Source organism: Acomys minous, assembly GCF_964271855.1.
Source record: "Acomys minous genome assembly, chromosome: 1".
In the NCBI taxonomy this organism is placed as follows: Eukaryota; Metazoa; Chordata; class Mammalia; order Rodentia; family Muridae; genus Acomys; species Acomys minous.
In genome coordinates, this window is record NC_140483.1 from 108,711,804 (window position 1) to 108,725,915 (window position 14,112).

Sequence of the window (14,112 nt, forward strand, 5' to 3'; positions counted from 1 at the left end):
TTTTTGTTGTTTTTTTTTTTTTTGGTACAAAGACACTTCTTTGCAGTCTCTGCATTGGATCCTTAAATTCTCTTTCTTAACCCCAGGATACTCAAAGTGTATTTACTACTAGGTGATAAGTCTATTTATTATTTGAGACTGAAAACTGCCCTAAAGGTAGGAGAGCATTTTAATAATATGGCATTTTGTAAATGAGTCAGTTCCGGTGGTGCATAGCATTAAAAAACAAAACTGTGTTAGTCTTTACTTCATCTCTCTTTAGATAATGAGAAGTTGGTGTGTCGTATTTATGACAAGACCCAGCTCTGTTCAAGCCAGGGTAAATACCAGAACTCAGTTGCTTTGGTGTCATCTGATCTCAGCCATTCCCTCTCGAAACTGATGGTTTTTCAGTGCTGTCGTTCAGCTCTCCATTTCGAACACGTAGCCCAAAACAAGAAAGAATACCTGAAAATACTACTTTGGTAAGCTCTCTGTCCTTACCAGCTACAGATTTTTTCCTGGAAATATCAGTGCAGCAGTGGCTGGGTTGTCTTCAGCTGTCATCATGGTATGTCTGAAGGCTCTAATCCAAGTAAGAATTATTTTCTAGAAGTTGAATGAGTCTCTGAAGTATCACTTACTGATTAGAAAAGCTCACTTATGCAAGGGTCTCAGGTAGTGGGACAGAAGACCACTACCTCTAGCCTCTCTCTGGGTGGGCGCTTTTTAAATTCTAGAAACCATAATTCCACTTGAAGAAACTGACACTGATAGTTAATAAAAATAGAACTTTATTTGTATCAAGAAATTGTGAAATCAGATAATTTAGTAACTGAGTGTGTGTGCTTTTATCAGCACAAAAATAAAATGGAGGCAGAAAAATGTAACATTTAGTCATGGCTCATGGAGGTAAGGTGGTCACCTCTCCCTTTGCTCCTATGGAACCTGTAGCTACAAATATTGAAAATGAGCAGCTTGTTTTAAGTCCCTCATTACATAGCAACTGGCATAGGCACAGCTCCAACAGGTGTATTCACTATGAACTGCTTCAACACAAAGCTGACAGTGGCAAGTGTGCTAGTAACAATGTTTTCCATTTCACAGTGCTAGTAACACTAATTCATCACCTCTTAATGACAAGCAAATTTAATGCACATATGGTAGTTGAATCAAGAGTTCATTACCACTCCACGGCAAAACTGCAAAAATAAATTTATACAATTATATTAGAAATCAATAATTAGGGCTTTTATATACATAATATATATATATAACTTATCACCATGGGAAAATACACTTTATATATATATATATTAGGGCTACCAGCAAAACATTCAAGACACAGATTGAACATTCCTTCTACTGTTAAAGGCACTACTGGGTCCAGAGAGGGTTTATTTTAAGCATGTGCGGTTGATAGGCCCTGCCAAGTAAAAGTCCCTGGTTTCCCAGGAACCTGCTGCCGCTCCTCATTCAGCTGCTCTGCCATGAACCGTTTCAAAGTTTCGGAAGTGCCAGGGCGGAGCCAGGGCTCAGTTGCCACAGAGTTGCATCTGTCATCACCCAAGGATCTCATGTCATCAGGATCAACCAGTGAGCTCTCATCATCTACAGGAAGCAAAAAATACAAGTCGGGTGACAGGTGACATACACAGGTTACCTACAGTCCAGCCCATTAAAGCTCTGCATCTCTTCACACGATTACAAACAACACCCCTACCCCACCCCACCACCCTCCCCAGCAAACTACCCACCCCTTTGGAAGTAGGAAAGCATGCCTAGAAAGGGACTGCAGTGGGAGTCAGAGAGAAATAAGTTGACTCCATGGTACTGGCAGCTACAAGAACTCTTCACTGTACCAAAGAGACTGGTAATAGACTAGACTATCTTATTTTGTGTCTGTTACCATTAGGAAAAACAATAGACATGGCACAAGACCTTAGCAGAGTTTGAGGATACAGGCACACTGAAAGTCATCCTGAGGAAACTACTGACCATGTGCGCGAGTCAAAGATGGCCCATTAGGAGGTGATGTGTTCATTCATTAGTTACATTTTGATTTTACTCAAATTCTACATCTGTATTTGACTTAAGTATAAAATAGGGGGGAAAAAAATCTGTCTTCCTACCCTGTGATGTCAATTTCTTTTTCTAAAAAAAAAAAATTACATCTCCTGGTCTGGATTAGCTCTGGAAGGGGCGTGTGCAACCAGTTTAATAAGCAATCAGTCCACATCATACCAAAAAGCTCCTGTTTGAAAGGACAGTGTTAAAACAAAATAGTTTAGACATTGAAAATCTGAAAGAATCTTAATTTTTTCTGTCTTCTCTCAAATAAGTCCTTCTTAGGTATTAGATCAAGTCTTCTGGTTCTGAAACAAAGGGCAAATCTAGGTACACATGAAGGGAAATTTGGGGGGGCTAGTGGGGGCGTTGGGTTTTTTCTTTTTTGTGACAGGGTTTCTCTGTATGGCCCTGGCTTGTCCTGCAACTAGCTCTGTTAGACCAGGCTGGCCTCAAACCCAGAGATCCACCTGCCCCTGCCTCACAAGTGCTGGAATTAAAGGAGTGCACCACCACTGCCTCGCCAGGAAAATGCACTTTAAGACATCTCTTCTAACTAGTCCATGTTTTCCAAATATGATAGAAATGAAAAGTACTATTCTCTTAATTTTTATCATGTATTTACCATCAGAACCCATTACTCTTGGACTAGAGAAATGAATTCAGTTTAAAAGTAGCACTGAAAAACATTTAAGAAAAAGCTGCAACAACAAAAGAAGTGAAATGCAGCTTAACAAACCAAAGAGTATTCTGTAAACACGCCACTTTACTAAAACAATCTAGCTCATGATCCCAGGGATTAACAGCCTGATTTTAAAAAATAATAAAACAATAAAAAAGAGCATGGCACAGACTGGGAAAGGAAGTCTGAAGCTACCCTGTGCTTCATGGAAAGTTTCACTGAAGACCACTCATCGTGAGAAGACCAGCTTGTTGGCTTACAATATTAACAGAAAAGTTTTTCTTAATGGCACAGAAAGCCAAGTAAAGGTAAATTTTTCTTAATACTACAGACTTACAATAAGATGCGTTACTTAGAAACAATAATTACCATGCCGGGCGTGGTGGCACACGCCTTTAATCCCAGCACTCGGGAGGCAGAGGCAGGCGGATTGCTGTGAGTTCAAGGCCAGCCTGGACTACAAAGTGAGTCTAGGACAGCCAAGACTACACAGAGAAACCCTGTCTCGAAAAAACCAAAAAACAAGCAGAAAACAGTAATTACCTAACACACTAGTTAGAATTTTCCATGCTGAAAACAGCTTGAATATGTTTCATACACGTGTCTCCTATAACTGCTTAGGATCCGCTCTTTAAAAACCTCTTCTAGTATGAAAAAATCTGCTGCAGCTGGATTTGCACACTAGTTTATAAAACTCAAAAGACTTAAATTCTATTCCTTCCAGCTGTGCATCAGCCAGTGAGCACCTCGCCATGTTACCTGTGTTGGTGGGTTTCTTGTGCTCAGTCAGTCTTCTCATTCTGTCTTCATTTCTCATTCTAACCTGATCGACATTTACACTGGAGACAGATTTTAAGGAGAGGCCATCTGGTGGTGTGTAGAGTCGACTACTATCCTATAGTTAAGAGAAAGAATGTAGAAACACTCCAACAGTCAGTCAACATGACTTTACACTGCGTCAGTATACACTGAAAAGCAAAACAGGAACATATGGATCCATGTCTGCAGGTTCAGGTGACTTTGTCAGGGCTAAGAGAGAGCAGTGTGATGACACAAATGCTGGCATGAGGTTTGGGAAATAGGGCACAAAAGGAAAACACAAACAGCAAACTCTCGCTGGCAGGACAGATGCACAAAGCAATGGAAGAGGAAAATCCCAAAACTAGACCTGGTGTTTTAGATTTTAAATTTAAAAAGTATTAAAAATGAATCAGTACAAGAGAAAGAAAAATAGCTTTTTCAGTGAATGGTGCTACAGAATTTCCACATGCTAAAGGAATTCAGACCCTGTATCTCAAGCTGTATCACATTTAATTTATATTAAACCCCCCAAAATCCTTAAAATTCAAGGAGGTGAAAGAACCTCCTTGAAAGCTAAGCTTCTGTGCTTTAAAACCTATCAAGAAGATAAAAAGGACAATCTTTAATAGAAAACATTTGCAAATCTAACATCTGACAGAATGTATAGAGAAGCCTTAAGCTTCACCTGAAAATACAAAACACAATTTTAAAATGCACAAAGCAGATCACAACTGGCTAGGAAGGAAGCGCATGAGATGTCCTGTGGGATAATGGACACTTCAGCTGTACACAAGATCATGGGTGATAACCACTGCTGGACATACTATGAAGAAGTAGGAAATCTGTGTACTACTATAAAAGTAAAATTGAAAACTAAAATGGTGAACGTGTTTTAGAAAACATTCAAAAAATCCTTCAAAACGTTAAATTCATTCAGTGACTCATAATTCTGTTTGGTGCATACTCAAAAGAAATGGGTAAAACAACAAAAGCCCGCATGAAACTTCATTAGTCATAATGCAGAAAATGTGACAATAACTCAGATATTCCTCACCTACTGAATGACTAGGCAAACTTTAGTGTCTACATATAATAAAGAGGAATCAGGTATTGACACAAGCTATTAGATGGATGGCTCATGAGAAAGAACAAGAAGCTAGTCATTCAAATATGCAGAAAAACAAAGTTCACAGACCAAATCAGACCAGTAGTTACCTAGGGCAACATAGTTTGCGGCCTGGTAGAGCTGGCCGGGTGACAGTGCTACAACCTGACAGTTGTTAAACATTCCTGGGTACCAGTACATATCCTCCTAAGTGAGAAAGAATGCTGAAGGAGCTGACCCAAAGAGGAAGGGCACCATCAGAACATGGTTGTTGAAGCTCCAAAGCCTTTTACTGACTACACTGTAAAGCTATGGAAAAGAACAACTTGAGTTCTTGGGTAACTCACTTGCCACTACATCATGTGATTACCAGGATAAATAGGCTTTTATAAATGCTGCCAGTTGCTTTTCTGGCTTCTCTAAAGCTCGTATACTATATAGCAACTAAGATAAAGACTGAGGCAATACATTTACCATTTATAGGACATTTACAGAGCTACATATTGCCATTAGAAGAGCTACGAGGTCACCAAAACATCGCACAGCAGAACCTAGATTCAAGCCATGCCCACTTGGTTCTTGACGCATGTCTCCTCTTTTGTTTTTGAAATTGGACTACATAAACTGAGGTTAAACTCAATCTCCTAAACTGAGAAGATCATACATACAAAATCTAGTCCTTTTAACTTATTCCTCCTGCGCTCCCTTGCAGAGGGCAGCCGTGATGGTGGAGGGAAGGCGTCCTCTTCAATGGCAGGGTATGTCTCACCATAAGCACCTAAAGAAGCCACACACAAAAAAGCGTCAGTTTTACTCAGCTCAGGCAAGAGCTTGATGTCGTTTTCTCTGTTCTATGAAGATGTTATTTACAAGTTCAGTGGTTTCTTTGGTGAATTTGCAGTTGTACAGTGATTACTATGTAGTTTCCATCACTTCAGAGAGCTGCCATGTGCTCACTGGCAACCAGTCCAGCACTCTCTCATCAAGGCTCCACACACATGGACCTGTACAACACGGTCTCTGTGTCTCGCGCTTGGCATGAGTCTGAGGCTCATGGATCGTTTCATCGCTGAGTCCTACTTCATCACATTTTGCCTCTGCACTTGCCATTTGGTGAATACTGCCAGCTTAGTGGCACTTGAATGATACCACTTGATTAATATTCATGTACATCTCTGTGAGATGGAGAGAAACTTGGAATTATTGCCAGGTGTTACGGTGACCACCCAGCATTTTGTGTAGCTACCAAACTACTTTCAAAAGCAGCTATAGCAGCCTGAGATCCAGCAGTGCACAGCCATAATCTCAGTACTCAAAGAGGCAAGAGAATCGATGTTTGAGGTCACCTTGAGCCACAGAGCATTCCAGATCAGCTTGGGCTACAAAGTGGTATCCTCTCTTAAAGGTCTAAAGTAGGCATAGCCACACATACAGCTTAAAAATCCATATAACACCAGTAAATTAAATACACTCACCAATAAAAGCACTATCAGATTCCAGTAATGAATTTTTCAAAAAATCACTAGTGTCATTACAGGGCTGAATTGAAAAAACAGAAAAACAATAAGCATATGTTAATGGCTGTTTTAATACTCTTGATGGCTCCTCTACCCTAAGCACATGGCAGTTTCTCACCCACTGTACATAAAGATTTGCTGACTACAGTCTTCATCCTAAGTTACTGCAGGGTAAGTGTAAGATAACGTTCTCACTCATCATCTACTAAACACATGTCTGCTACTGCTGATGTTAGTGACTGCTAACAACTGCAGTCAGCGTGGCCAGGCCCTACTCGAACCGATTGTAAATTAAGTGTCTCGTCTAACCTCATGGTAACTAATTCCTGCACACATCTGTATACAAAACACGTCTGCCAAGCCTATCTAGGCCTTAAAAATATGAACTGATCTTTGTTGTGATACTCAGCAGTAAATACAATTGACTTCATTCTGTAAATACTGAGAAATGGAAGCATAAAAATTAAAATACTCTGCCTACCTCCCCAGAATTACACAGCTAAAAGAAACAGCTCAAGCCACTAGGATGTCATTACAGCCAATTTTTTCCACACATCTCTAGACACTGCCCTTACAATTTAAATTGTTTCAAAAATAAATATTAATATTATGGACATATTCAAAAATCTGAACTACTTATTTAACATAGCCCCAAAGTCCAACTTGAAAGTGTGAAGTGGTTGCTTACCATCCTGCGCCCTTGTACGTTACCACTGGAGACAGCATCTAAGTCACCTGCAAACACAACAGGGCACAGGCAGGAGAAAGTTACCGGTGAGTTACACTTCCCCTCTTCTGTTACGAGCTTCTACTGAAAATTACCTTCACTATCACACATCAGAACAGTCTTAGAAACCATGCTACTTTCTCATTAAATCCTATATCCATCCTGGTTAAATGACTTAGTAGTATAGTCTTTGTGAACTTTGATATCCAAGAAAAAATTAACACTGGTTTTGGAGTGTCGTTTTGGGTTTGGGGATGTCGTTTTTTTTGTTTTGTTTTTTTTTAACCTTCTTCTATCTTGCCCCTGCAGTGTCTGCACAAAGCCAATGAGCAGAGTTAAGTAAGATACTGGAATGAGTAAACTGTAGGTAGCCAAGCCCAGGGGCCAAAGTCAGGTACCCCAGCACCATCTGCGGCATGGCAGCCTTCTCACATGACACAATGACAGCCTGCCTCCTTTCTCTGAGACTTAACATTGTTAAACTGTATCTAATAATTGAGATAACTCGTCAGCATTTGCTCCCAGTGGGAAGTATCTCCACCCATCTGGGGGATAGGTTAGTCTTGCTGTGCCTAAACTGATAAGATCTAAAGATCAGATCATTTGACACTTAGCATTCCATACCATGAGGAGGGACGATGTCTCCACACAAGTGTATATATATCCACGCCTTCATCTATAAGCTCAGCCCCACAGTGTTGCATCATTTATTTCTGTTCTACCTCTTGAGGTCAGAAACCTTCCTCACATTCTGCAAGCTGTATCAGCCTGCCAAGATAGGGTCTTGACTTTCCTACAAATAACAAGATCATTTTTCCCACTTCCTGTGGCTGGCAAAGCAAGTGGGATACAGACATGGTCACAATGCTGCCTAAGGCTCAGTAAGGCCCACAAATGCTCTCTGGGACCACTTCACCCTACATCCGCCCCCACGCGCGTTGTGCACCCTGGTTACATGCACCTGTAGACATAGATCCCCTTTGCAGTGCTCACATTGTACTTATTTACCCCCTTGGGGGCAGCAGCAGCCTAGCTTGTTGCCCACCGCATCATGTTAGTATTCCTATCAAGTCTGTGCCCCTCATATGTACATTCATAGCATCCGATTAGAGTTAGGTAACCAGTAATTATACAAAAACATACACCCAAATCTGATACATTATAGAACACACACACACACACACACACACACACACACACACACACACACACACACACACACACACGAACATAAAGAATACTCCTCACCCAGAAGAGAAATGTGCCCTAGGAGCAAATGCATTTGCTGAGCATTCCTGGCCTCAGTTGGTAGTTCCTAGTGTGAAAGTCAGCTGGCCTGATCAAAGTGCCAACCGCTCTAGCAGTAATGAACAGCTGAACTCCCAAACATGGATGCATGATCCCTACGGGGCTATCAGAGCCCTCTGTGGAACACGGTCCTTTCTGAAATGATAAAGAGCTGCCAGTGCAATGGCCTGCTTGGGATTAAAACCAATGCAGGAGTGCTAAATGCCCATCCTGCTAGCTCTCAGGAAGCAGGGGTAGGATGACTGCTCCAAGTTCAAAGCCAGCCTAGCAACACAGTGAATTCCAGGCCAGAGGAGACGGTCTCAAAAAAATAAGGGGGGAGGAGGCAGTTGGGTGGCCTGGAGAGATGATTCATCAATTAAGAGCACTAGCTGATCTTGATCTTTCAGGACAGGAGTTTGGTTCCTGACACCCACCTAGAGGCCACAACCACATATAACTTCAGTTTTAAGGATCCCACACTCTTCTGACTTCTGAGGGATGGCACACTCACTCATGTGTATATGACCCCCCAAAAAAACCACACACACACACACACATTAAAAACAAATCTTTGTAAACAAACATACAAACAAAACCAACCACTTAAAAGCTGAAGGAAGAGGCCCCAGTCCCCATCTGAAGCAGTGGGGCCTCACCTACCTCCCGCACCTCCCCGCATTTTGATTCTGTTCAGCCTCTTCTGCTGCTCTCTTAGCAGGGCCTGCTGCTGGATCTCCAAGGTGTGATGATCTCGTGGGGGGTCTGGGTACATTAGTTTCAGATCCACTCGTGTCTCTGAATCTGGTGCAAAATTACATAACTAAGTTAGATCTTATTTTCAACTGAGACTTTAGACAGGAAAATCTGTACATACACGTTTATAACTGTAAATATGGAAGCAAGCATCCAAGATATTCTTAAGAAAATGAGCAGGTTAGCTGTGGTATAATTAAACAATGAATAAAATTAAGGCAGACTTTTGCCTGCAGTTCTAGGAGTACTGCTACCAGTTTAAGGTAACAGTTTTCTGACGGGGGTGGGGTGGGGTGGGGGGGTGGTGGGGGGGGTGGGGGGGGTGGGGATCCAGGGAAAGAAATGAGCTATCAAGCCCTGGAGAGGTCCTGAAGAGAGTGAGTGTGTCACTAAGTGACAGGCACCAGTGTGAGAAGGCTGGAGCTCGTGATTCCAACTATGACTATTGCAAGAGGTAAAAACCATGGAAACCTTGGGGGATAAAGGCCTTTTAGGGCCGTACAGCTCTGTATGCTCATGATGATGCCTGTATGTCATCAGACTTCTATCCAAGCTGACAGAATGTGCATAAAAAATGAGGCGCAATGCAAACCATAAGCTTTGAGAGATAATGTGTACCCCTAACTCTGACACCTCTGAGGAGCAGGTCTCTGTAATGCAGAAGGCTGTGTGTCACCAAAGGGAGAGCACAGGAACTCTGGACTTGGTTAAGGAGACAGCTCAGCACTTTATCACCAGCATTGAAAAAAAGGGGGGAGAGGGGGTTAAACAACCTTAATTGTAAATTATAACCTCAGTCAAAAGACATCCCAACAGCTTTGAAATTAGACACAAACCAGAGGTTCCTTAGTGAAAAGCTTTACCTTTATCCACTTTTAACATGTACAACCGAGTCCCCAGAACAAGCAACTGCTTGCACTGATAGGGTTTCTACCTGCTAACCCAAGATGGCAGCCAGAGCCTAGCAGAGCAGATATGGCAGTTTATGCTCACCTCTGTCTTTCAGCTCATTAAAGTCATGAATATTCTGAAAAGTAGTAGCATCTAAGCCCTTAGGTGACGGTCTTCTGACAGGAGCTTGGACCCGATGTCTAGCCATGTCAAATATATCCATGGGGTTCCGTTCTCTTTTCCTGTAAATAACAAGTCATTTATAAATGACCAATGTGCTTTGTGGGTATGAAACGAGTTCACTTTCAACTCACTGCAAAAGCAACTTGGCATCTTTCAGCACAGTTATTACACAAAATCTACCTGCCCTACTCTGTCAATACCCAAGGAAAATCGATAGAGAATGGAAATTCTAATTCTGAAAATAAAAACCAAATACCAATTAATGCTTCCTTCATTTTAATTGTGTGTGTGTGTGTGTCATATACACATGAGTGAGTGTGTGTGTGTGTGTGTGTGTGTGTGTGTGTGTGTGTGTCATATACACATGAGTGAGTGTGTGTGTGTGTGTGTGTGTGTGTGTGTGTGTGTGTGTGTGTGTGTCATATACACATGAGTGAGGGTCCCTCAGAAGTCAGAAGAGTGTGGCATGCCTGACAGCGTATAGCCCCCTTATCCTTCTCTGCTCCCTTTCTCCCTGTCCCCCTCCCACTCTCACCTTCCCCATCTTCCTATCTCCCTCTCCCCGTGCCCCCAGGCCCCCTCTCTCTGTGGGACTGCATCTCTGTATATGTTTCTATCTGGCCTGGAATTCACTATGTAGACCAAGCTGGTCTTGAATTCATTGCCTGCCAGAGGAAGACATTGCCTGCCTCTGCCTCCCAGTGCAGGGATTAAAGGTGTGTGCCAGCAAACCCAGCATCCCTCCTCTTTTAAAAACTACGCTCTAGGCTACAGCCATAAACAATTAGGAACGCCTAGGGACCTCTTGTGGGGCTCCCTTTTCTCTCAGCAGCATGGCCTCTCAGGGCTGGCACAGATCCCTGCCATGTGTGTAGGATGATAGTTTGAATGAAGACCTCTGAGAGAAGCTGAGGAGCAGCTGGAGCGCTGTGGGTCCGGAGGCTGGGTACCTCCCTCTGTGTGGTGGGGAACCATCCCTTTCCCCGCTCTGTGTTGGAACATCTTGTGGCAATAAATAAAAGCCTTTGGAATGTATTAACTTAGTAGACCCCTAGCTGCTGCCAACCCAAAAATTAAATCCCATCAGATGACACCTTGGGCCTATAGAAAAACCACCTCATCCTGCTGTGCCTGCCCCTCTGGATGTACACACCAATGCATTTTAAATTTGCCTTGATGTGTAACTTTCTTTGTTCTGTAAAACTATAAAAAGTTTATGAGACTGCTTCCACATGGGAATAAGTAATTTGAGGCAACCTACATCTGTTCTCCCAGGCTCAGAAATAGCTCTAGAATAAATGATCTTTATTCCCTTTAAGATGAAAGCTGTACTTTTTGCATTGACAAGAGAAAATCTACAAAAACTCATTGAAACATTCACCAAAAGCCTACGCTGTAAGGCATGCCACACTCTTCTGACTTCTGAGGGACGGCACCCTCACTCATTACCTTGGCTAGCTTCCATAATTATAATAAGTAAATAAGTTGATTTGCTTGGGGGGGGGCTTGATAATGCAGTGAAACGGAAAAGAAATTTGTTCCATGAGATGAGAATTAAGAGCCAAACCTTACGTGTTTCTATGATACAAATGACAAATCCTATCAGTAATATGTTTAACAGATCCTTGTTAAAGTTATAATTCTAACTCCAAAGTTAGAACTCAGGGTTCACAAAGTACTTAACCCATGCTTGTCTTTGCTCTTACTAAGGGCTGTGCTAGATTTAGTGACTCCGACTAAGCCATAGCTGCTTTCTGGTGGAGCTTTCTGGCAATACTGGAACCATGTGGTGGAAGTAACATCGACGATCCTGGGCGCTGTGTGCACCTCTGATGGTGTGCCATGGGAGAACAGCACCCCGGCTATTTACCAAGGTTCTTCACCCAGTTTAGCCATCGGGAAGCTCCACCACACGCTGACTGGAGCACAAGGAACCCTTGGTGAGGACAGAGAAACTCTCAAGTCATAAAACACAGGCTGAGAAAATCCCAGACCAACACTGACTGAAGCCATGACAAGTAAACACAACGTGGAAACTTGTTTGACACCAGAACAGAGGCAGGGTATAAAAAAAGAAACCCAGGAAGGGTAGATTTAAATAACAGCAGCATTTCAGTGTTGGTGTGTAACAGTATCCTGCAAAATCAAAACAGTCCATCCTGAAGGGAGATTCCTAAAGCGCAAAGGTAAACAATTCAAGATAGCTCCAGGAAATCCCTGAAATTGACCCCTGATTCACTAGGCCCTGCCCTGCCAGAGCAAGCAATAAAAGCTCAGAGTCCCCCTCAGATAAGAAGTCCAGGTGCAAAGAAGACCCTGACATAAGCCGTGAGACAAAGGCGATCCTGAGACCACACAGATGCAGAAGAAAGGAGCTGAGCTGCCTGGAAGAGGCTTAGAGCAACTGAAACACTTGGAAAGGACACTCTCCAACCTGCCAAGCTGCCCGCAGGCTGTGCAGTGCGCTCCACGTGCCCAACACTGTGGTGTAGGTTCCCATGCTGGGATGGGCCTTGGTGATTCACTGTCTGGGAGTCATTTCTGCGCCTGTGAGTGGCCCCTCACCCATACTCCCATAAGTGACCCCAACAGAACTCACAGGGTCACTGAGCTGGACTTTGGTAGTATTAGTACTTTGATCTGTCATGGGTTCTCTCTGGAGTAAGAAGACACTGTCTGCAGTGTCTCCCAGGAAGAATTTTGTCCCACAACAAGTGCCAGCCTCAAACATACACTCATAACATTAAGATAGTGATGTGCACAAAACTGGGTGGCAGGTGCCTAGCTGTAAGTATGATGTCGCCAACTTTTCTATCAGATTGTCCCCAAACACAAAGCTCATTTTTAAAAGAAAGAATGTAGCCCAGGAACGATCTTTAAGACTATCCTACAGTGCAAGAGCCCTCCAGCAAAACCAGCAGCTGTACTTGGCTAGGAAACAAGCATCCAGCAAAAACTACTGCAAATATTTGTCAACCACAGCTGGGTGCTGTCATCCCAATCTTAGAATTGCCCAACACTGTGTCATTGTTTTCCTCAGGGGACTACATTTGGACATCTGACTGTTAGAAGACACAGAAGGCAGCCAGAGGCTCTAGCAGCCAGTCCCATTCCGAGAAGCTGCAGACAGGAGCACCTGATGGGGGTCTCGTCATCGCTGTCCAGGTGCAGCAGCCGCCCTTGCAAACGCCTCTCTTCACTTCGGAGCTGCTTCCTCATTTCTGATAACTCCATAATTACATTTTTTTTCTCCTCTGCAAATGCCATTGAGAAGTAAAAAAAAAATTAAGTTAAAGAACAAAAGATTAATTACCTAAACACAATCTGGCTTATCCTAAAGGTAAAATGCTCAGAAAAGTTTTATGGAAGATAAATATGTTTACATCTATACATATTTATAAATCATAATGAGTATCATTAAGATCCACAATCCAAGTTAGGGAGATATTCCTGGATCTACAGAGGGCAACTTATACAGGGCATAACACAGGAGTGGTTTGCCCTCTGAAGGCTGACTGTACAAATTACACAGGATAAGAACACAAAAAAACAAAAGTGCAAGTGAGCTCATGACAATCTACTGAAGGTCTGTCTACAGAAGTCTTCTCCACTGTGGCCTGTGCAGGATGCAAGGAGGGCAGAGGGAGTACACACAGCACTTTCCCACCATTTTTGCAGCTTTCTAAAGCTCTGTAATTAAGGAACTAGCCTCTGGATGACAGGCGTGCTAGCTACCTTCTGCACGGAGCTGGTTCTTCCTTGCAGGCACTGGAGGAGACTGCGGCCGGGACAGGGAGCTTTCCTATGAACAACGACAGACAAGACACAGTCAGCGCCCTCTCCGATCCTCAGTGTAGAGGAAAGGCAAACTCCACACTGTAAGACAGAGTGACAAGCCTGTGTGTGCGCTGCACCTGTGCAGTGCCTCCTGCCTCCTGCCGCTACTCTGACTTCTCCACCCTCTTCTCAGGCCTCCTCTCAGCCTGCGCACAGAGCCCCCGCTTTTTCACTCACTATCAACTGCTCATCCACATCTTTCCTTCACAAATAAATAAATGCAGGGGCTGGAGAGATGGCTCAGCAGTTAAGAGCACTTACTGTTAGTTGCACATTTCTG

At 43.0% G+C, this 14,112-nt stretch overlaps 1 protein-coding gene across 12 annotated transcripts in view; it reads right to left on the minus strand.

Annotated features, from left to right (window-relative positions):
• Positions 1–756: 756 nt before the first annotated feature.
• Positions 757–14,112, minus strand: part of CSPP1 (centrosome and spindle pole associated protein 1) — a 101,442-nt gene continuing 88,086 nt past the window's right edge. For 11 of the 12 annotated variants that reach the window (XM_084772912.1, XM_084772919.1, XM_084772915.1 and 8 more), the window contains 9 exons: positions 13,731–13,797; positions 13,132–13,249; positions 9,915–10,054; positions 8,829–8,969; positions 6,840–6,886; positions 6,110–6,173; positions 5,303–5,412; positions 3,488–3,623; positions 757–1,590 (listed from right to left, as the gene is read on the minus strand). In XM_084772912.1, coding sequence (XP_084629038.1) covers positions 1,382–1,590; positions 3,488–3,623; positions 5,303–5,412; positions 6,110–6,173; positions 6,840–6,886; positions 8,829–8,969; positions 9,915–10,054; positions 13,132–13,249; positions 13,731–13,797 — 1,032 coding nt within the window. In that variant the 3' untranslated portion in view covers positions 757–1,381. Of the gene's footprint in view, positions 1,591–3,487; positions 3,624–5,302; positions 5,413–6,109; positions 6,174–6,839; positions 6,887–7,522; positions 7,672–8,828; positions 8,970–9,914; positions 10,055–13,131; positions 13,250–13,730; positions 13,798–14,112 lie in introns of those variants that run through there. The other variant, XM_084772910.1, reaches the window with a different exon arrangement.